Raw genomic sequence first — 24,290 nt, 5'->3', positions numbered from 1 at the left:
GAACGTTTTTGTCGTTCTGGTTTGGGGGTGTGACACCCAGTAAGGTCCATGAAGAGTCTTATGGACCAAAAATCCTATAGTTTAATGAATGTGAGTCCAAATAGGGCCCAAATGTGGTTCTTAGCCCAAATGAATAATGTTTAGGGCTTATTGGCCCATTATGCCCAATAAGAGGATCTTTGTCCAATAAGAGATTTGAATTAGAAAGTTAGGGTTACAACCCAAAGTTGAGTGAATATAGCGCATTGAATTTGGTTTAGGGCTTCATGAGTGAGTTTTTGATTCAAATATTTGTTTATGAATGAGTAATATGTGTAACATCAAACTTAGAGTTACAAGATACAACAAGAATTGATTACATCTAAACAAAATTTCCTAGCCCAAAATGCTAGTTGTGACATCATCCCCCCGTTAGAGGGAATTTCGTCCTGAAATTCTTTTGAAAGTCGATCCTAAGAGCTAGAGAAAAGGTGAGGATATTTTTTCATCTTTTGATCTTCTCGTTCCCATGTGAATTCTGGTATGCGTTTAGCATTCCATCGATCCTTCACAATCGGAATGCGGCTTTGTTTTGTATGCTTCACTTCTCTGTCCATTATTTCAACCAGCTCCTCGATGAACAAGAGATTCTCGTTAACTTCAATCTGATCCATGGGATCGACGAGGGTTTCATCTGATAAGAACTTTTTTAGATTCGACACATGGAACACAGGATGTACGCTGATGAGTTCCACAGGTAGCAGCAGCTTGTAAGCCACTGGACCAATGCGGGATAGAATCTCGAACGGTCCAATGTATCGTGGATTTAGTTTTCCCTGCTTCCCAAACCGGGTTATCCCTTTCCAGGTAGATACCTTTAATAGCACCAAATCTCCGAATTGAAATTCCATAGGCTTTCGCCGTTTATCAGTAGAGCTCTTTTGTCGGTCTTGCAATGCTTGGAGTCGTGCCTTGATTTGAAGTATTTTCTCCATCATTTCCCAAATGATTTCGGGTCCTATGAGAGTGATATTTGGTGTTTTTCCTTTTTCCAAATGGGTGTCTCCCACCTCAGCAAATGAAAGAGGTGATCTGCATTTACGGCCATACAAAGCTTCAAATGGAGCCACCTTAGTGCTTGTGTGATAGTTATTATTGTATGAGAAATCGATTAAGGGTAAGTCGGTATCCCAAACCTTTCCAAAATTAATCACACAAGCTCATAGCATATCTTCTAGTGTTTGAATGGTTCGCTCACTTTTACCGTTAGTCTGGGGTAGTAAGCAATGCTCATGTCTAGTTGTGTTCCCAATGCTTTCTGGAGTGACTACCAAAATCGAGAAGTAAATCTACTATTTCAATCGTGGATAATAGATATCAGCACTCCATGCAATCTCACCACTTCCTTTATGTAGATTCGCGTTAGCTTCTCCATTTTATATGACTCTTTCATTGGTAGGAAAATGGCGGATTTGGTTAACCGATCGACAATCACCCATATAGACTATCGTGTTTTTTGCGCTTCATTCATGACTAGATCGTTGAATCTTTCAAATTTTGGGACCCAAATTCAACTCATGAAATAGTAAGCTCCGTCTTCTTTGATTTCAATATCTCTCTCCATTCCACGCAGTGCTTCATTCGCGGCATTCTCCGGCTCCAATGCCTCTAATCCTTGATTTGTGAAGTTAGATGGGAGTGGATGGTCATTGTTAGTATTTTCACTTGGCGGCCTGTGTATTCTTTTCTGTATAAGGCATCGGCCACCACGTTGGCCTTGCCTGTGTGGTACTTGATCTCGTATTCATAATCATTTAGCAGCTCAACCGACCTTCACTGCCTCATGTTCAACTCCTTTTGATTTAGAATGTGCTGGAGGCTTTTGTGGTCCATGAAGATGCTACACTTTGTAGCATAAAAGTAGTGCCTCCAAAGTTTTAAAGTGAAGACCACAGCTCCCAGCTCGAGATCATGGGTGGTGTAATTTACCTCATGTGCCTTCAATTGTTTGTACGTGTAAGCTATCACTTTTCCACGTTGCATAATAACACAGCTTAACCCTTGATTCAAAGCGTCGCAATATACTTCGAAGTCTTAAGTTCCTTCTGGTAAAGATAGCACTGGAGCACTACAGAGGGCTCGCTTCAATGTTTGAGAAGCAACTTCTTGTTTGTTAGTCTGTTTGAAGCGTACGCCTTTTTGTGTTAGAATGGTGAGGGGCTTGGCAATCTTGGAGAACTTCTGAATAAACCTTCAGTAGTAGCCTACAAGATCCAAGAATTTCCGGATTTTTGTTGGTGTTTTCGGAATCATCGAACCTTCAATAGCTTCGATCTTGGAAGGATCCACATGAATTCCGTCCTCACTGACTACATGACCCAAGAAGTTCACCCTGTGAATCCAGAACTCACATTTGGAGAGTTTTACATATAGCTTCTCGGCTCTAAAAGTTTCCAAGATCTGACGTAGGTGCTGACCGTTCTCCTCCTTACTTTGAGAGTATATGAGTATTTCATCAATGAAAATGCTTACAAAATTATCGAGGAATGGGCGGCAGACTTGATTCATGAGGTCCATAAATGTCGTAGGAGCATTTGTCAAACCGAAATGCATAACAACGAATTCTTAATGGCCATATCGGGTTCAGAAAGCAATTTTGGGGATATCTTCTTTCCGAACTCGCAAGTGATGATAACCGGACCTTAGATCGATTTTAGAAAAATAATTGGCTCCTTGAAGCTGGTCGAATAGATCATCAATCCGATGGAGTGGATATCGATTTTTGATGGTGAGTTTGCTCAACTCTCGATAGTCGACGCACATTCTAAGGGATCCTTCCTTCTTCTTGACAAATAAGACCTGAGCTCCCCAGGGTGAGAAGCTCAAACTAATGAATCCTTTGTTTAGAAGTTCACTTAATTGACTGGATAACTCCTGCATTTCAGTGGGAGCTAACTTGTAGGGTGATTTGGCAATTGATGTGGCTCTCGGTATTTGGTCAATTCGAAATTCGACCTCTCTTTCTCGGGGTATTCCTAGAAGGTCTTTAGGAAATACGTCCAGAAAGTTACATGCCATTGGGACATCTTTGATGTTTATTTCCTATTTTGCTTTAGCCACAGCATGGGCGAGGAAGGCATAATTTTCCTTGTGCATGCCTTTTTGTGCCTTAATGCATGAGATAAGACGGAGATTCGTGCCAGGTTTATCACCGTAGATTATTAGGGTTTCATGGTTGGGGAGGTGAAGACAAACGACCTTCTCATGGCACATAATATCATAATGCTGGGGGCTTAACCAATCCATGTCGATTATCAAATCAAAACTCCTAATATTAACTTGCATCAAATCTATTTGAAATGAGTGGTTTTTTAATGTTAACGTGCATCCTACATATACGTATTTGGTTGTTTTGGTTTTCCCATTATCCATCTCCACCGTGAAGGCTTCTTTTAGATTTTGGGGTTGTTGGTTTAGTAAGTGATTGAATTTATTACTCACGAAACTCCGCCTCACGAAACTCCGCTCTATCCTACTATCAAATAGAATGCATGCGTAAGTGTTGTTGAGGTGGAAAGGTACCAGTAACAACCATCGGGTCTTGAAATGCCTCTCCTTGACCCAATATCAGGACCCTACTTGATCCTCCTACTCCTTGGTTTTGGGCTTTGGGGCAATTTCGCCTAATATTGCCGGTTCCTCCACATCGATAACAAGTATGAATGTCCTTGACGTTATTGTTGTTGTTGTTGTTGGTTCTGTTGGGGTTGAGATCTACAGTATCGGGCGGTGTGCCCCTTGCGGTTGCAGTTGGTACACTATATTTCTCTACAATCGCTATTGTTGTGGTAGTTGCATTTTTTACATTTTGGTAAGGTTCCTGACTATGGCCTGGTAGTGGTTTGCGCAGATGAGGCTAGAGAAGCTGTTGTTGGCGCAACTTGAGCGGTAGCAGCGTAGACTGTTATAGTTTGCTGCTTTTTGGAGGATCTTTGATTCTGTCGCCCATTTCGTTTGTTGTCCCTATTTTTCTAGTTATTCCCTTCCTTCTTGGCCTTAATCTCAGCGGTTTTGGCTCCTTCCTTGTTGCCATGGTCGTAAAGCTTTTGAGCTATCCTTTTTGTAGTGTCAAAAGTCTCTCGGTTTACCGCAATAATGTTTCCTTGGATTGGAGAATTTAATCCCCAAATGAACCACTCGATCTTCTTCACTTCTGATGTGATCATACCCGGGCATAATGATGCTAGTTCATTGAAATTTGAGATGTAAGACTCGATGTCTGAGTTTTGTACTGTGAGGTTCCATAACTCCTACTCTAATTTATGTACCTTCCCACAGGAACATTACTATGCCATCATTATCTCTTTGAGCTCCTCCCATGGCATACCATTTTCCACTGGGAGTGTCATCACCTCCACATGACCATTCCACCATGACAGCACTTGGTCGACAAACATACAAGCTACAAATTTCACCTTGCATTCTTTAGAGGATCTGTAGATCTCAAATACTAACTCGATCTTTTCTATCAATCACTTTAAAGTTATCACGTCTCCCGTTCCATTAAACGTTCATGGGTTGGCATTTGAGAAGTCTTTGTAGGTACAAAATTTTGCAGGTCCTTGGTTCATTCCTTGATTCGAGCTTCCAGTTCCTTGACCATTACCGCCACCATTGTTTCCATTATGAATATGAGCCAGTGCTGCAGTGGCTACAACTGATACTGCTGCCTGGAATGCAACAAAGTTCATCTATGGTTGTGGCGGTGGCGGTGGAGGGTGGTGCAGCTGTGTTGTTGATTCTTTTGTTGGATCGTCTAGGCATCTTCTGTCATGGAACAGAATGATGATGAGTACATAGTGGTTTGTGGTTTCGTTTTCCTTTGGTATATAATGGTTTCGATAGTATGGTTGTGCATATGAGTGAATTCATACAATATCATGAAACATGGAAAATAGAACACATAGAAGGTAACAATATCACAAATAAAACATAGAGCTATTTCATTAATGATAAACTTTGTAATACAATGCATAAAAATTCGCATTAGAAGGCGTACAATAAATAGGGAAAATAAAATACGTCAGCATAACGGCTCTATGAGTAGTGTAGTCACTTAATCATAGAGTGAGTCAATAGTACAAAGAGAGAGGGCCCTATTGATAGGGGAGGTGATACTCAGATGTCGGAGTGACGCACCAAAAGTTCAGCCAGTTCACTCATCTCCAGAGTGATTTGATCTCTCTCTTGCTATGCTCGAACTGCTCTTGCTTCTGTTGCAAAAAAGTTGTTGCCTGAGAGTGGCAACTTTTTCCTCCAAGGAGCGTGTCCGGTCTGTGGGGTCATCCTGTGCTATGTGTGGATCTAGTATTATTCCCGAAGGGTATGATTCGCTAGAAATTTCCTCCACCGCCTTCTCCCCCACCTGTATCCTCATCGGATCCGTCATCCTCGAAATCAGTCTCTTGATACTCTTCAGGTCCTATTCTTGGATCTGCCTCTTGAACCATTTTAGGTTTCTCCTCCATCCATCTATGGGCCACTAAGGTCTGAGAGTAAAGATCACATTGTTGGTATTCATCCATGATGTTTGTGCGAGAATTAGAGGTGTGACAAGTGTGTAAGGGGTGTATGTAGATAGCATTCTAAAATACTCCTATAGTATTTTAGTTGTTTATGTTTGAGTTCCTTAAAACTTGTTTGATACAAGGTTGGTAAGTTTCTAGATTCATTGCCCACCATGATCATTCCCAAAAACATGTTGGTCGTATTTGGAATAAATATAGTTGATCAGACTATACTTACCCCCAATACGACTACATAACTATCATGGTTTAACCACGATGTTCAATTCCTCAAAAGACGTTATTATTATTGTAATAATGCACACATATGTATATATTTTATTTTATTTTTCAGAGTATTTTAGTCCCAATGTATTTATAGTTGCATATCTTGTATGATTAGATATACCGGTTCACTATAAACATTGCTCTGATACCAACATATCACACCCCCGAACCAGAACGGCAGAAACGTCCAGGGGTTGGTTGACTTCATCTTGTAATGTCATCATAGTGTAAATAATTGAATCAAGACAACATCATCATCACACATACAATAATACAACCATCATTGTTTACATAAGTGTGTTGGTTTACAAATTACATCCCAATTAAATAAGTGTATGATGATAACAAAAATACAACAAAATCCATGTGTTCTTGATGACCAACCTGCTTAACGTTTTCCTGATAATACAAGTTACTTTGAAAATGTCAACATATATAATGTTGGTGAGTTCATAAGCATGTTTGTATGAAATTTTTTGTATCACTTTGTAAACACTAGAAAATCCGATATTTTCTGTAAAAATAGTCTCAATGTTTTGTATCAAATCTTGTATTAAAGCATGTGTGTTTCTTTTTTGAAAATGTATAAAGAGAGTGTTCCAGAAAATCCTATATTTTTTGTTGTAAGTAGAAGGTATTGTATAAAATGTGTTGGATATATATCTGATAATATACGTTGCGCGAACAAAATATGGTTCTCTATGTGTTAAGATGTACATTATATGATAATAATTATAAAAATATTATTAATAAGAAGATAAAATAACTAATACTCTATGTTAAAATATACACTAAATTAGGATAGTGTTTCCTAAACAGAGTTGGTATTGAAAGTTGATTATAAGCGTTGTAGTCTTGCCTGGTAATAAGATAAGACTTATAAAGGATGCTTAGTTCAAATTGAGTTGAAAGAAATATTAGTTATAGCTTGCTCCATAAATATATTACATAGATAGGAAATTGATGTCGAAGGATGATTATGAGTATTGTAAACCTAAAGGAGATACTTAGTTCAATTAAGTTTGAATATTGGGTATCATCAGACTAAAGGTGTGTGTGAGATGGGAATGGAGCGTAGAACTATGTTCAATGATAATGATGACTCATGAGGGACGTTCTATGCACATGAGTGCTATATTAGTATCCCCCTTCCTTTTACTTATGAATGACCGGAGGGGTACATTTTACGTACATGAATGTTATTTTAGTATCCCCCTCCTTTATTTTTCACGAACTTCGTGTTTGTCATTTTTAATTACAAAGTGATCTGATGAACTTATGAGACTGCCAGATAGGGCGTGTCTATATCAGACTACTGCGATATATGTCTAAGTTAACTAACAAAGTATAAATGACCCCATATGACTTAATTGTCTTGTGGTGATAATGAATCATAATATACGCGGTGTCTGGATTATGTTTCACTCGTGTAATCCATTCAGAATCATACTATCTAAGGTGTTTGGATAGTATGTTGATTCGTGTGCTCCATTATGAATCATACTCTCTGGGGCGTTTGGATTGTGTATTCATTTGGGTCCTTGATTAGCCTTATATCTTGTCTTTATTGATCCTCGTCTGCTGTCTAGGAATTCCCTAAGCAGTATAGTCAACTTGTTCACAATGATCCATCTAGAAAGATCTAGTAAGATCGTTGTATAGAATCCACTTGTGAGGATGGACAGGATGGGATAAATTAGCGTTATAGATAAAAGATATATTTGTGTTGTTGATAATTGTTAGTTTTGTAGGTATGAGATATATATTATTATCATTAAAATATTGTGGGATTGAAAACCCTATGTATCTCACCAGGTTTCCCAACTTGACTTACTTATTTTATATGCATCACAGGCTTCGCATTTAGGACTGGTGAATATTTAAACATGATGTTAAGTGATTGAAGAGAAGACATGCAATAGTGTTCATGACCATTAGGTCTTTACGCTATAACATATGTTGTGTATCGAATATAATATGCTTAGAGTTTTTATCATTTAAGATAATATTTTGTTTTCAAAATATTATAATGTACTGGGAATTTCCGGTATAGAAGATATTATGAATTTTAAAGCTTAAAGAAAAGTTACTTTTTCGGTTCTGAAAAAAATAAGGGATGTCACAATATCTGACAGTAAGAGTTTCCTAACAATTAATTTGATGAGATTTTATACTCACCTGATGTTATAAATGACATAATTTCCGGGTTGCCTAGCCATAAGTTAATTTTAAAAGTTATTATTTAGGTTTTGTTACTAAGAAACATCAATCATAAAAATTACTTATGTAATAAAACTAAACTTCACGAGATATCATTGGATAATCATGTTATACAAACAGTTGTCATAACTGGAAGTGATATCATACATTGAACTTTTATTTCAAGTTTGTCTTTAACATATCCAGACGTCAAAATTCCATTTGAATTCAAAAAGAGGCAATTTATTGTGACTGTTTGTTTTGCTATGTCTATAAATAAAAGTCAAGATCATTTACTGTTAAAGGTTGAGTTATTTTTACGAGAATCAGTTTTCTTACATAATCAAATATATGTTGTTTTATCCAGAGTAAAGGGAGAAGATAAAGATTAACGTTATTGATTTTAGATAAAAATGATATTTTGACCAATACATAGAAGTGTTTCAAAGTGTAAGTTAAAAGATTTTTTTATTAATTATCAAATTAATTCAACTTTACTTGCAATCAGAAATACATTCCTTTTGATTTCGTTTACATTTAGTATAATTTTTTTTTTTTTTTTTTTATATAATGATTTTTTGAACGTTAACAACTGTGGTTTCAGAGTTATAATTTAATGATTTATACTATGAGTTATAATTTAGTGATTTATACACACGAGATGAACCAATAAGCACCTTAAAGTGGTAACTGTTAAAACATATTTTAAATGATATCATAACCATGCATATTGAACAAACTTAATAGATGATAATTAATAATGTCATACGAAATTAATGATGTATTTAATTTGGACAAAGTTAATTTATGGGAATATTATAAGAAAAAAACTATTGAGCCTAAAATAGCTGATTTCTAATTAATGACCACATAAATTATTTTTGTTAGAATATCATCCTATCTTTTTGTCATACTTTTCTTCTTATTTATTTAAAATGATAACAAGTATACAAATTTAAAATCTCAATCAAATTTAAATTAAATTTAATAACACTTGTTACCATCTAAAATAAGTTGGAGGATATTAACAATAAAAAGTAAGAGGATATTTAATTTCTCTATTTTTGTTTACTTTGTATCAAGCTATTAAACAATTAATACTTTTTCATAATATAAACGGACTATTTTTTTATTATTATTGATCATTTTCTCTTAGTAATTAATCTTTTTAGCTAATGTCGATTTTCTCATTCATTATGCCATTTTTTTTATCGATAATATAAACAAATTAAATAAACTGTTTTGTATAACTTAGTAAGATAATTGGTTATATTTCACATACTTACTCTCTAAGTTATGTCTACCGACTACCAAATGCAAGTAATCGACATGAAATTTTGTTTTTTGTTTTTCTTTATTTTATTTTACTACTCGCAATATTTCAGAGAGCATTCAGAATTTGAGCTCTTTTACCTATAGAGAATTTTTTCTTCTCTATAGGGCGACACCATGACACCACAAGAGATGGTTTAAGGAATCGAACTCTCAACCTCGCACCCACAATCTAACTAGACTCCCACCCACAATCTAACTTGACCGGACATCACACTTGAAGATCATGAGAGGAAAAATAAGAAGTAATTTGTGATATATAGAATTGAAGATCAAAAATCCCAAGCGTGGTCCGCCTTGCAAGTGATAGCCATGCCTACAACTAAAAGCGAGCTCCACCATTATTATGAAGTAGTTAGATGGAACGATTACGGCTACACATCAATTAAAGGTGTTGAAGGTTCCATTAATATTCATTCCAAATTCTAACCAAAACCAATCCATTCACAAACAAATAGACATGGACAAGAATCCCTATAAATACCTTTGACAACGATTCTTGCACCAAATACATTTTCAATCTCATATAAGTTTCCTACGCCTTTAGTGCTTGTATACTTGAAAAATGGCGAGGATGCTAACGATGGTCTTATGTGTAGTGGCGACTTGCATGGTGGTGGCGGCACCTTATGCAGAGGCTGATATTTCCTGTCGTCAGGTGATAAAGATCTTATCTCCATGCATTGACTACCTAACAGAAGGTGGTGGTGTGTCAACGGTATGTTGCAATGGAGTTAGGGCACTCAATAACGCTGCAAATACAACCTGTGATCGTCAGATGGCTTGTCGCTGTTTAAAGAGCGCCTCTGCGGAAAATTCCGGAATCAATCCTATCAATGCTGCTAGCCTCCCCCACAAGTGTCGTGTCAACATCCCTTACAAGATCAGTCGTAGCACTAATTGCACCCAGTACGTTCAAATATATATATGCTTATATTTTCTTTTTCTTAGTCACAAATCTAATTACACATCTATTGACTTAAATATTGCATGGACAGACATTAGTTGTATTGATATATGGTGATTTTTGCAGGGTGCAGTAGTTAGCTCGAGATGTTAATGCATGTTCTGAAGAATAAAAGCATATATATTACAATAAATATCGAGAGCACTATTTTGTTTGAATAATGCATATATTACTGTATATGTCTATGATTTTTACGGCCTTTAAATTTGACTGGTGCTCTTGTAATATTTGTATGTCATCACCTTATTTATATGCCTCCTTTTAAAAAAAAAAAAAAAAAACGACGGAATCCTATTCAAACGAAACTGGTGCGTTGCTAGAAAAGTAATTAACAACATATACAAACTACAGAAATAAGAGAATTACACTAGTAAAACCAAATTATATGCCTTCTATCCTACTCCTAGATTTTTTCGGTAATGTCGTTTTCTTAATAGCAGCAAATGTTTATTAACTCATCACACGTGCAAATTAAGGTTAAAGTCCAATAGTTTTATAGACAAATTGTATACAATGAAAGTTATGGTTTTGTCAAGATTGTTTATAGACAAATTGTTTATTATATAAAATAGAGCACGATACAATGAAAATTATGGTTGTCAAGACTTTATATACGATCTTTTTATATTTTGTAAAATCGTAAAATCAAAACCAATCATAAGATCTTATCATTTCGAAGAAAAAAAATGCATTTTCATCCATAATTTAACCATTCGGTTAACATTACATAGTTTAAAACTGTTGAAAGTAATAAAGGTTCAATCTCATATTTATTAACTTAAAATGTGAAGTTTTTGATAATAAAGGGTGAAAGTTGGTCAATATATATTTTGTGAATGTTAAGTAAAATTGCAGGAGAAATACACGGGTCAAAAGATGGATCAGTTTTGCGGGTTTGGGTTTGCTCCATATGTGAGTAACCGTACTTTATATACGAAGGAAGTCCCTGTTCATCAGATCTTATCACTTCCAGATCTAGAGATAGGGTTTCTTGTGTAGGGTTTCCATCTACTCGTTCCTTTCTGATCTTGTTTGTTCATCTGTTACGCTAATGAATTGTTGTTCTATTGTTTAAGTATAGTATTTCAGATGAATAGATTTGTTTTGATTGTTTAGATTAGGATTGAGTGATAAATCGAGAGAGTAGTATAGCTTCTTTGTAGTAAGGTTTCATTTGTAAGTACCTGAAAACCTTTTGTTTCTTAATCCTTAAATGATATAAGAAATGAAGATGTTGGGAAATTTATATTGTCTATTTTCAACATGGTATCAGAGTAGTAAGGCTCGTGTTTCTTGATCCTGGCGCTTCAATTAGTTGGTTGTTCGTCTTCTTGTGATTTCCGCGTTGACGATCTGTCGAAAAGGTATTGTTGCTTTTTCAGCTTTGTTCCTTTTTAGGGTTTTGTTATAGTTCCCTAAACACGATCTGGTTCTTTTTTGAGTTTTTGGTATTGCGAGTTTTCTTGTTTGATCTTGCAGATTAACAAGTTTCTTGTCCTAGCCGCTGTCTGCCGTTGTGATCTTTGGATTAATCGATCAATCCCTCTAATCTGAAATAACTCTCTTGGGGTCGGGTTTCATCACCGATAAACCTTAGAGGGAACGAATTCAGGGAGTTAATTCTAATAAACTTTTGTTGCCTATAGCACTGTGAGGCTTTCTCATTCTCTTTACTCTTTTTTAGTTATTAGTTGTGGGTGATTCTGGTGTCTTGTGTACACCAGTTGTTTGTTGGTTGTTTTCTTCAAGATTGTTCTAGTTTTTTAACTCTGTGTTGATTGTCTTGGGCCCCGACATGCTGTGGTGACCATCTGGACTAAAAGTCAACACAGGGTTTGCATCTTTTTTTTACCTTTGTTGCTATTTGTTATTTTTTTGTTTCTTTTGTGATTCTTTATGGTTGGTGGTTCACCTGAAGGGAGTAGTACTCCTAAAGATATTCCTGTGGACTTTAATGATCCCATATATGTACATCCTTCTGATAATTTTATGACTTCTATTATAACAATCAATCTGTCTGGTAATGAAAATTATAGGTTGTGGCGTAGTGCTATGACTAGGGGTTTAAAAGCTAGAAACAAATTAGGGTTTGTAGATGGTACTATTACTCCTGAAAGCACTGAAACTTCTAAAGCTTCTAAGTGGGAACGTGTTAATGCTGTTGTTAATAATTGGATTTTGGGTTCAATTTCTGAAAGTATATATGCGAGTCAGGTCTATTCTAATAAGGCTAAGGATATTTAGGATGAGTCGTTTGAAACTATAATAAGGCCGATGGTTCTGTAATCTTTAACATACATCAACAGATTAATACCTTAAAACAAAATGGATTTCTGATTACTATAATAAAGTAGATTCCTTGTGGAAATAGTTTGATGGTTTGACCAGTCTAACTGAATGTGTTTGTGAAGCTGCAACTAAACTTAGTGATCATTCAAAACTAATGAAGTTAATGTAGTTTCTAAGTAGTCTTGATGATGTTTACAATCAAGTTAAAAGTCACATTCTTTTGATGCAACCTTTGCCTAATGTTACGTCAGCCTTCTCTATTCTATCTAGAGAATAGTCTCTTCAAAAGAATGGTTCCTTAAGTTCTATTGTCTCTTGTAAACCACAAATTTCAGGTTTTAATAGTAAAGTTAATGATTCTAAAAGAGGACAAGCTCAAACGAGGTTCAGAAATCAGAATTTACATTGTAAACATTTCAATCTTAAAGGTCACACAATACAGAGGTGTTATAAGTTGATAGGTTATCCAAAAGATTTTAAGCAAAAGGATGAAAAAGTTATTCAGAATAGATCTTTTTTTATAAATTATGCTTATGTTGGTTCTAATGGTAAAACGGTAGCTTCTTCTGAGTCTGTTCATGATGGTGATGCTCACTATCTCACCAGTGAACAATACGCCAAATTTCCTCGTGTCATTAATGAAAGTTCTACTAGTGAGGATTTATCTGATGCAGCAAATATGGCAGGTACATATATTTTTTCATGTTGTAATTCTGTTGCAATTCCAATCAAAGTTGGATTGTTGACTCTAGGGCAAATCAACATATGATAGCCTCTGAGTCACATCATCAAGATACAGTGGATGTATCTAGACTTAATCTTCTTGTAAAACATCCAAATGGTTCTTCTGCTCCAATTAATAAAATAGGAAACTTACAGTTATCCTCTCACCTTACTTTATTTGATGTATTTTTTGTTCCAGACTTTAATGTGAATCTCTTGTCTGTACATAAACTATGTTAGGATAGTGGTTGTGAAGTTATATTTTTTGAACATAATTGTAAAATCCAGGATTCACTATCAAAGGATATGGCGGAGAATGGTAGAGAATTTGGGGGACTGTATTATCTTGATCATGTTCCCTCAGGTAATTCTGCTAGTATAACTAATAACTCTAAATGTTATGTTTCAATATTAACTTCGCATAGTAGACTTGCTCATCCAGCTGATCAGGCTTTAAGTGTTTTAAAAGGTTAGCTGAGAGTATTTGGGTGCAAGGCATTTGCACATGTATCAAATGAATTACGGAAGAAGTTGGACATCAAATACACTCCATGCATCTTTATTGGATATGGAGATGAAGAGTTCGGGTACAGACCATGGGACCCAGAACTAAAGAAGGTTATTCGAAGTAGAGATGTGGTTATCCATGAAAAACAATATCATGATTTCAAGGAATCGATTAACGAGCAACTAGGCTCCAAAATAACATCTGAAAATATAGAAGATGTTTCTGCTGAAGAAGTGGATGAAGAAGTCGATGATGCAGATCGAGAAGGTGTTGAGTAGGGGGGCTTCCACCCCATGATACTTTAGATATATTCCCAGAAGTTACAAACGAAGGAACTCAAGTTAGACGATCCGAACGAGTACGTGCTCCATCATCAAGATATCCGACTTCAAAAAACATCCTTCTTACTAGTGAGGGGGAGACAAAAAGCTTTCAAGAAGCTCAATCTCATATTGAAAAAGCAAATTGGCAGAAGGCCATGGAAGAAGAAATGAATTCTTTGCAGAAGAATCAAACATATGAGTTGGTAAAACTTCCCAAAGGAAAGAAAGCCTTGAAAAACAAGTGGGTTTTCAAACTGAAGAAATACGGAAAGGGAAATACTATGAAGTATAAGGCGAGACTTGTTGGCAATGGTTTCCAAAAGAAAAAGAAGGAATTTACTTTGATGAAAATTTTCCACCTTTTTTTGAAGATGATGTCTATTCGAGTTGTACTCGGATTAGTTGCGAGTCTAGATCTTGAACTTGAGCAAATGGATATGAAAACAGCCTTTCTCCATGGTGATTTGGATGAAGAAATATACATGGAGCAGCCCGACGACTTTAAAGTCCCAAAGAAAGAGCATCTTGTCTGGAAATTAAAAAATAGACTTTATGGTCTTAAGCAAGCCCCAAGGCAGTGGTAAAGAAGTTTGATTCATTTATGATGAATCATGAGTACAAGAGAACCGTTGCAGACCATTGTGTATATCTGAAGAAGTTTCCAGATGGAAAATTTGTCATCCATTTGCTCTACGTGGATGATATGTTGATAGTGGGTCAAGATACAACAATGATAAACAACTTGAAGAAGGATTTATCTAAATTCTTTGATATGAAAGACTTAGGCCCAACATAATAGATACTGGGAATGAAAATTATTCGTGATAGAAAATCAAGAAAGTTATTTTTATAATAGGAGGATTATGTTGAATGTCTAATCAAAAGGTTTAACATGGAAAATGCAAAGCCCGTTGGAACACCCTTGGCTAATCACTTCAAGTTGAGTAAGAAATATTGTCCCTCTTCTAACAAAGAAAAAGAAGAGATGAAAGCAATCCCCTATTCCTCAGCTGTAGGAAGTCTTATGTACGCAATGGTATGTACAAGACCAGATATTGCTCATGCTGTTGGTGTTGTGAGTAGATATCTAGCTAATCTAGGAAAACAACATTGGGAAGCAGTCAAATGGATACTTCGATACCTGAAGGGTAGTTCGAAACTATGTTTATGCTACAAGGGAGCAAATCCAATTATGGAAGGTTATACAGATGCCGATATGGCATGCGATCTTGATAATAGAAAATCTACATCAAGTTATATTTTCACTTTGGCAGGGGGAGCTATCTCGTGGCAATCCAAGTTACATAAGTGTGTTGCACTGTCAACAACAGAAGCCGGGTATATTGTTGTTGTTGAACTTAGGAATGAGCTTCTATGGATGAAATGATTTCTTCAAGAATTAGGATTTTCACAAGAAGAGTACATCATTCACTGCGATAGTCAGAGTGCTATGGATCTGAGTAAGAACTCGACGTACCATTCCCGCACAAAAGATATTGATAGTCGTTATCACTGGTTTAGTGAAGAAATTGAGGGACGAGAATTGAAGTTGTTAAAGATCAACACCAATAACAATCCTGCACACATGTTGACAAAGGTGGTGACACAAGATAAACACAAACTATGTGTTGACATAGTTGGGATGAGTATTGTTGGATGGAGACTTGAGGGGGAGATTTGTTTTGATTTAGTCTCCAAAGCTACAGTAGCCATCATTGTTGACAAAATGAAACCTATGGGACAAGTTTTTCTTCACACCCTATGATGAACACAATTAATGAAGGTTGCACAAATGGTAGTTGCCATTGGTATAAATACATGCTTCATCTTTAGTTGAGATGCATCGCAAACATAGAGTATAACACTTAGAGTGAGTGTGTTAGTGGGAGGGTTGTTTTTTGTGATAGTTGAGTGAGAGGGTTGGTTTTTTGTAGTAGTTGAGTGTTTAATAGAAGAGTTTTCCAACCTCATAAGTTAAGCCAACTAATTTCCATCACTTTCCTTATGCCCCACATCCGTCTCCCTTGGTTGTACCCCCGATACAAATTCAAGCAGTTCCTATCATTGTTAATTGGTTTCAAAAAATTACGTTAATTGGTAAACTTTATCCCTTCCGTTTCTAGAGCATCTCCCTGCCTTGCTAAAAATCTATAACGATGACAAATTCGTAGTAAAATACGCGGGTAGCTTAAAAGTTGCTCTGCATTTCCATTTATCGATTGAAGCCACTCATTTTCTGGAGCATAAGAATAAGTGGAAGAAATACTTTTTTTGGCTTAAAATTGGAGATTGTATTGAATCGGAAATCGATAGGATTGCCTGGGTGCGAATTGTGGGTTTACCAATTCAGTTTTAGGGAGAGGAGAATTCTCATATATTAAAATTGGAATTCTAACACCAATTACAAGAAAGATTAATGATGAGTGTACTTCCTTCGTTGATAGAGGACCAATTAAAATTGCTATCGTAGAGTATGAGGAGGAATGGTTTCCCTTTAAGATCGACTCTCCATGGAAGGCAACGCTAATCCTGCATCAGAATTAGAGGAGGAAGATGATGGTATGTCAGATATGTGGATGGATAATGACAAGGTGCACGGATATGAAGAATGGGAAATCACTCTACACCACAACGTTGTTGGTGACCAGAATCCAGTTGGGGAACATGAGACGACTTCGGCCAGCCACATTACCGGTGGCCAAAATCTGGTTGGTGATCATAAGATGGCTCTGGCCACCGTATCTCCGACAATCTCTCAAATTGTGGTAGTCGAGCATTAGCATCGGGAACACTCTCTGATATCTGACTATATTCCCACAACTGGCATCAATTGCAACACGTGTCTTGATGTTAGGGAAAATGGGATTTGCTATTGAATATGTAACTAAGTCCACCAGACCACTTGAAGTAATCCTCCAATCTATAAAAATAATCCTCCAATTACTCAAACAATGACTTAATATTAATCAAGAAATATTTACATAGACGTAGCGGGTAAACAAGCAACAAGCTGTGCCGCAACCCCTTTTTGGATGGAAAAATTAATTCTTTTAAAAACAACATCTATAGATCTTGGAGTCATAACATTACAATGCGTGACCCGTTGGACTCTATTCAGTAGCTCCACAGCTTCTGGCGCAAGGAAACCAAAAGTATCAAATGCAAAGGGTATTTTCTATGCACGCTTTCTCATGTTTCGCCACTTTGCTTGAAGCAACTTTTAAAGCAGCTTGTCCCACCGTGAAAACTCCACTCCCCAAATCCACAAGAGGGAAAACCCCTGTTAGATCCATGCATGAATGTTTTCCTCCAGCCCACCCAAATACTAAAACTTCAGCTGGTCTAAGTGTTGATCTTCCTTCCAATGGGCCAGTCAGAATGTTCACAAGTGCCTCTTTCTTGGCAGAAACCCCAGCGTGTCTAAATATGTCAAAAAGAACATCTCTAACCAGATCGTGTTGGTACTTGAAACCCGGGAGCTCTTTACAATGAAATGCATGCTCCCCAAACGAGTCGAAACACACCCTACGACAAACAGGGCAAGTCTCGTCAGCCGGAAATAAAGGGATCATAAGGCGATACTTGAGGATGGCACGATACTCCACTGGCGACATATGCTGGCCAAGACCGTCAATATGAATAGCCATAAGAAAATCCTGAGCATGTAGGGCCCTTAAACACTCATAAATAGCATTCTGCCTAATCGTCATGTCAAAGTGAACTTCCATGTCTTGGACAAATTTACTAAAAAGGGCACTCGCCAATGAATGTTGGGCTTTTGGAGGGGCGGTGTCCTTATTAGTGAAACTTCTGAAGTCAAAGCCCGGAATCGTATCATGAAGACAAGCCAAAGCACAAACATAATCTGAATCCATACCACATATGCCGCTATTTCGTAAGATGTGGTCTTGTAACACCCATGATTGGGCCCATGAGGCAGCAAAAGCATATGAGGAAGCCTCTACTGCTGACTACAACCCCAAACCACCAAACTTAATTGGTATCGAAGCCAGTTGCCATTGAAGGTCCCCAAAGAATGGACCCCCACAAACCACAATATCTTTGATCGACTTACGTAACCCTTTATCAAAACACAAAGCATCCTCTTCCAAGTGAGCGGGTTGGCACGTTCTCAGACCAAAGAGAAGTTTGGCGATGGCTATGCAAGATCAAAGCAAAAGGAGCTCACTTTAGGGGGTCATGTAATTGTGGTAGAAGGCACATCAAATAAACAGCCTTGGCAGCCCTCTTCATGGCTAACTCGCATCTCTACTAACAGCTCCCCAAGAAGCTTCACCCCCACTGACGGTCGGCTAATGTTCGCAGGGAATAAACCTAAATGAAGCTTCCTACCATCCCATGATGGCCAAAATAGCTCAGTTTTCTTGATATTCAACTCGAGCCCCAATCCTAGGCCTACCACCCTAATGATGTCCAATACTCTAGCCACCTCCTCTGAATCTCCAATGATTGTCCCATCATCAAGGTACTAGCATGAGGAAGAAGCTTACAATTGTCTCAAATTTTATGTATAAGTGGGTGCAGTACAAGAGCAAAAAGAATTGGTCCCAAAGGGTCACCTTGCTGGACCCCCGTAGTGGACCAAATATGCTTATCTCTCAAATACAACCTTGCTGCATGACCATATAAGAATTCGACCCATAAGGAAATGGAAGGGCACCTCATCCTGACCTCGTGAAGTAAGGCAAATATATCCACTAAATTGAAGGCATTTGAGAAATCCACAGTAAGCATTGCAAGATATTCGTCATCATGTCGTGCACTCAACACACCAACTCAAAATTGAAAGTCATTAAGTTACTGCGCCATTTCTTGACCAACTCCTTTCATAGCAACCTTTGAGACCAAACACCTCCGTATAATGCCCACGACAATAGGACGGATTCCATTGTCAGGTTTTAGGAGCGGAGTAAGAGGTGCAGACGCCACAAAATTCTGCTAGACATGACGAACATCTTCCTCTTAGCCACAGGTTAACCACTACGGTGATGTCATGTAGGAGATCCGTGGCTATGATAGACCCTTCCCCACATAGAGAATCCAAAATATGTTGAGCTTTCAAGCCGTCTCTCGCACTTGAAGTTGGGCATGAACTTGGGTTCAAAGTGGAAGTCGATAATCCAATGTTCATGGAAGTCATGAGTGATTAGGGTGAGAAGATAGGTTTCTAATTAGTTATTTAACGCTCAACATCAAAGGTATAAAGAGGACTATCAGGTCAATTGGGTGAGAAGATTGAAAAATGAACATCAAATTTCATATTTTTGTATTCAGGAGACACAATTTGCAAATGTTGAAGAGGTAAATAAATGTAAGAAATAATTGGGGTTCATATATTTGCGGACACGTAGGATTTGATGCTAGTGGTAGATCAGGTGGTCTATTTAGTATATGGGATAATCGACTCTTTTAGCTTTTAGAAATCTAAAATCAAGGCATTATATTATTAAAAATTGATGAATGGAATGGAATTGTATCCAGGGTTCTGTCACTCATACATATGTGTATATTCGTTAACGTAATCCGGGCAAAGAACGACTATAGTATGAGTTTCTTGTAATAAGAAAAATCAAGGAAGGCGTCTAAATTTTTATGGGAGATTTCAATGTTCTTAGAAGACCAGATGAATGATTAGGTTCTCAATTTTGTTCCCACTCTGCAGTTGATTGTAACAAGTTCATTCATGAAGCTAGGCTCACGGATATGAGGATGGGGTGATACAAATTCACTTATTTTTGCAGAGGCGACTTGAAACTCAACAAATTAAATCAATTTTTGGGTTTTTCCAATTTTTTTAAGGAGTTCCCTTCTTCGGTTGTTACAGCCCTGCCATTGGAGTTTTCCAATCACTTACTGTTCGGTTCTATCATCTTCGGGGGTTCATGATTTTGGGCCTCCCCCTTTCAAATACGTTAACTCCTGATGGAGAGGGAATGATTTCATTATGTAGTGAAGTTAGGATGTTCTAAATCTATTGGATTTGATTCAAGGCTTACCGATAACTACATTTGGCCCTAGACAATCCATGTGCTCAATAGGAACAAATGATTAGTCAAATCATCTCATATTATCAAATATGAGAAACTAACTGGATAACGTTATGACCAATGTTGTCCTTCACCACAGTAAAACTAGTTTTTTTCCCACATGAGCAAGAATTATCTCATCTAGAGAGTCTTCTTCTAAAGTTGTATTCTCATCATCATCATCATCATTTATAGTATCATCATCTTTATCGGGTTTCTTACCAAACCCACACAATCATGGTAAAATTTATCGGGATCAACAACATCAACATCTTGATTTGGTTTTCTGTAACAAGATCATGGTACTCGGGGCAATTTCACAAGACTAAACAACCCCTTTTATCCCACATACACATATAGATTATTATTTTTATCGAGAGTCTTTTCATACGGATACACACAAACAACATGTACATAAAACTTCCAGTTTTTGAAGTTTTTTATAATCACAACCACCAATTTATGGTTTCCACACATCTCGTAATGTCACAAGATACGTTTCACCATGAACCCATCTGGCATCAAGTCTGACTTAATTGGGTCTTAGATCCTTCTTCTTCCTTGTTCTCCCTATATTTTTCTCTTCCTTCATGTCCTTTTCTTATCATGTCGTGTCATTAGGGCTTACCATCGCACCATCCCCACAAGCAAGAGTACTACACCATCTTCTTCTCTTTACTTCTTTTTTTGTTTTTTTCACAATCGTTCTTGCCTTCAATGTCCGTTTAGCATCATCTTTCAATCATAAACCACCATGACACCACTTTGCTGGAGAAACATCGAAGACAAAATATAGATAAGAAAAAACTCTTGTGCAACAAAAGAGGATTTTATTATTAATTAATTTATCAACACGAATTGCATCATATTACAATATATATATATATATATATATATATATATATATATATATATATATATATATATATATATATATATATATATATATATATATATATATATATATATATATATATATATATATAGGCGACAGTTCAAATTAAAACTGTAAATAGTGTGAGAAAGTAAAAACATTTTTTATGTTATTATTCTGCAATGAGTTTTGTATCGACAACATTATGTCATTATTCAACAAGGAATAAATGAATAGTCAAAGGATAAAATAAAAATTAGAATTTACTATGAAAACGCACATACATAAGTTTATAATAGAATAATAACATTTTAATGAATATATGACTAATCGAAAGTCAATATTTATGTCATAATTACTTCAACAATACACATAGACAAAATTTCTTTACAGAATAATAACATAACCATAGTGTTTTTTACGTTCTCACACTATTTATTATTTTTATTTGAATTTACTTATATATATATATATATATATATATATATATATATATATATATATATATATATATATAATATGATGTAATTCGTGTTGATACTGTTATTAATAATAAAATCCTCTTCTGTTGCACAAGAGTTTTTTCATATATATATATATATATATATATATATATATATATATATATATATATATATATATATATATATATATATATATATATATATATATATATATATATATATATATGAAATGCCTAGATGGTTGTTTGTAAACCATCACAAGAATTCAAGAGAACCATCGTAACTCTTTATCAAAACTGAGACAACTTTTGAGAACCATTGCACCGAGACATCTTTTAAACAGCCAATTCTCTTTTTTCTTCTGTAGCTTCCATAAAGGTCAACTTAATAAATGTTGTTCATATATATTAACCAATTTGTCCCTTTGTAGCTTTTGTCTTTCAACAATTAAGAATGAATTTAAAAAGTAGAGAAACTTTGATTATGGACCATATTCGTGGGTCTAAAACCCAAATCTAACTCTTAGGATCGAAGTCCATTTTACCCTTCCCATAATGGCCTACCCAAACTTGGCCTAATAACAAAATAATGACCTCAAGGCCCATAAAGCCCAACTCATGCAACTTAGGCCTACTAATAAATTTTGATGCCCACCTACTTTAAACAAGAGAAGGCCCAACACCTAACTAAGGCCCTAATGACCAAAGCCCAACCGATAGCCAAAATCCCTCTAAGAGGAGTACGCTAAACGTATGCATTGTACGCTTGGCGTACGCCACCGATCACCAGTACGTGCAGCGTACCACTTAGTACGTCCAACGTACTGGGTTGCTTGCCACCCTAAGCCATTTAGTGCTTAATCTATTCATCCATAGGGTCTAACTTTCAGATCTTGACCATCTTAGGGTTCTAATACATAAAGTTGGCAAGTTTAACCCTTAGCATGTCTTAATGGAACGCAACATCCAATTTTATCCGTCAAAGCTCATATTAAAGACACAAATTCATGTATAGACTCTTATCAAACATCAAGATGACATTTTTATGCATCATGAGCAACAAAGAGACTAATATCTAACATATCCAACTCCTAGACTTGCACAAACTCACAAGGAGAACCCATTGGACTAAAAAAAAACTCTTACATAACCCTTACCCAATCTATCATAATGGATCTTCAAGGTAAGATCTTATACCTTCAAACGCTCCGAAACTTGATGAAAACTCTAGATCTAGAAGCTCAACCTCAATAAATGCTTGGTCTCCAAGTTCCTTCTTCTTGAATACACACAAAAATGCCACAAACATCACTTTAAAGATCAAGAACACTCAAAGGATGAACTAGGTTTTCAATGGGATGAAATTAACAAGGGGGGTGATGAGGGTAGGTATCCAAAGGCCATAATGATGTTTTAATAAGGCTCATTCCCTAAAAACTAGGGTTTTCATTTGGTTGGAGTACGTCATGCGTACTCTTAGTACACTGAACGTACTCTATAAGTTTCCCACGCTTCTTGTTCCTAGTACGCCCAACATACTTCGTTGTATGCCCAACGTACTAGGTTTAGCTCTTAAACCTCTAAACTTCCGGAGGCCATAACTTCTTCGTTCTACGTTCAATTTCGATGTTCTTAATATCCACAGAAATGTGATAAATAGCTCTATACTTATATCAACTCACCCTTACCTTAAAGCTATCCAGATTCGAAATCCAAAATCAATAAAGTCCCGAACTGACACATTTAGGGGTGTTAACGGGGCGGTTCTGTTTGGATAGTAATAAAATTGTGAACCGTCATCACGGGGCGGGTACTTCATGTGCACTAACCGAAACCGAACCGAATTAGCAAAAAACCCGAACCGAACCGAACCGTATAAAGGCGGGTAACCACGGTTCGGTTCACGGGTACCCGCTAAATATAAAAATTCAAATACAATTAAAATTACAAACTTCATTCCAACGATTTCTTTATGAAAATTACTAAGTCCAAAGAATTATAAAAACATAATGAAGGTCAAATAACATTAATTATAATTAGTATAATAAATATAAAAATAAAAATAGAAGAAAACATAATGTAGAAGTGTAAAATTGGAATAGCCGCTCATGATTTTTGTTTGGGATATGGCTAAAAGTTATATATATATATATATATATATATATATATATATATATATATATATATATATATATATATATATATATATATATATATATATATATATATATATATATATATATATATATCAAGCGGTTCAGTTCGGTTATCCGCGGATACCTAATTATCCAAACCAAAACCGACCCGTTGATATCCGGTTTTTTCGGTTTCGGTTTTTTTATGTTTCAGTTTTTTCAGTTACGGTTTTTTTCGGTTTCGGATCGGCCGGTTCGGCTCGGTTTTTCGGTTTTGCAGTTTTTTTGCACACCCCTAGACACATTAGCGATATACCATTGGGCTCTAAAGCACACACTGGAATTCCGGATCACCTAATCTATATTACCCACATCCAAAAAGGGTCTAAATATATCTTTCCTTAAGGCCCGAAGCCTTATGATAACTGGTCTTCGGGTCACCACCCAGAATAATGAAATGATTCGAAACCGAGAGTTACAACTCTTCCCCACATAAATTATATTTCATCCTCGAAACCACTTATTACTATGATCTAGCTACAACAGACAACTTAAACAACCCAAGCTATAATTCTAGTACAGACTGAGAGAATACGCAC

At 36.2% G+C, this 24,290-nt stretch overlaps 1 protein-coding gene across 1 annotated transcript; it reads right to left on the bottom strand.

Annotated features, from left to right (window-relative positions):
- Positions 1 to 452: 452 nt before the first annotated feature.
- LOC145007390 (uncharacterized) lies at positions 453 to 974 on the bottom strand. The gene has a single exon (XM_078966336.1). The coding sequence runs from the start codon at positions 972 to 974 to the stop codon at positions 453 to 455; it is 522 nt and encodes a 173-aa protein (XP_078822462.1).
- Positions 975 to 24,290: the final 23,316 nt, after the last annotated feature.

This window comes from Lactuca saligna, chromosome 1 (genome assembly GCF_052625555.1).
Source record: "Lactuca saligna cultivar CGN05327 chromosome 1, ASM5262555v1, whole genome shotgun sequence".
NCBI classification, from domain to species: domain Eukaryota; kingdom Viridiplantae; phylum Streptophyta; class Magnoliopsida; order Asterales; family Asteraceae; genus Lactuca; species Lactuca saligna.
This window is presented reverse-complemented; position numbering and strand designations above follow the sequence as displayed.

Coding starts and splice junctions, on each gene's coding strand:
- LOC145007390 (XM_078966336.1), bottom strand. CDS start 974: ATGGAGAAAATACTTCAAATCAAGGCACGACTCCAAGCATTGCAAGAC.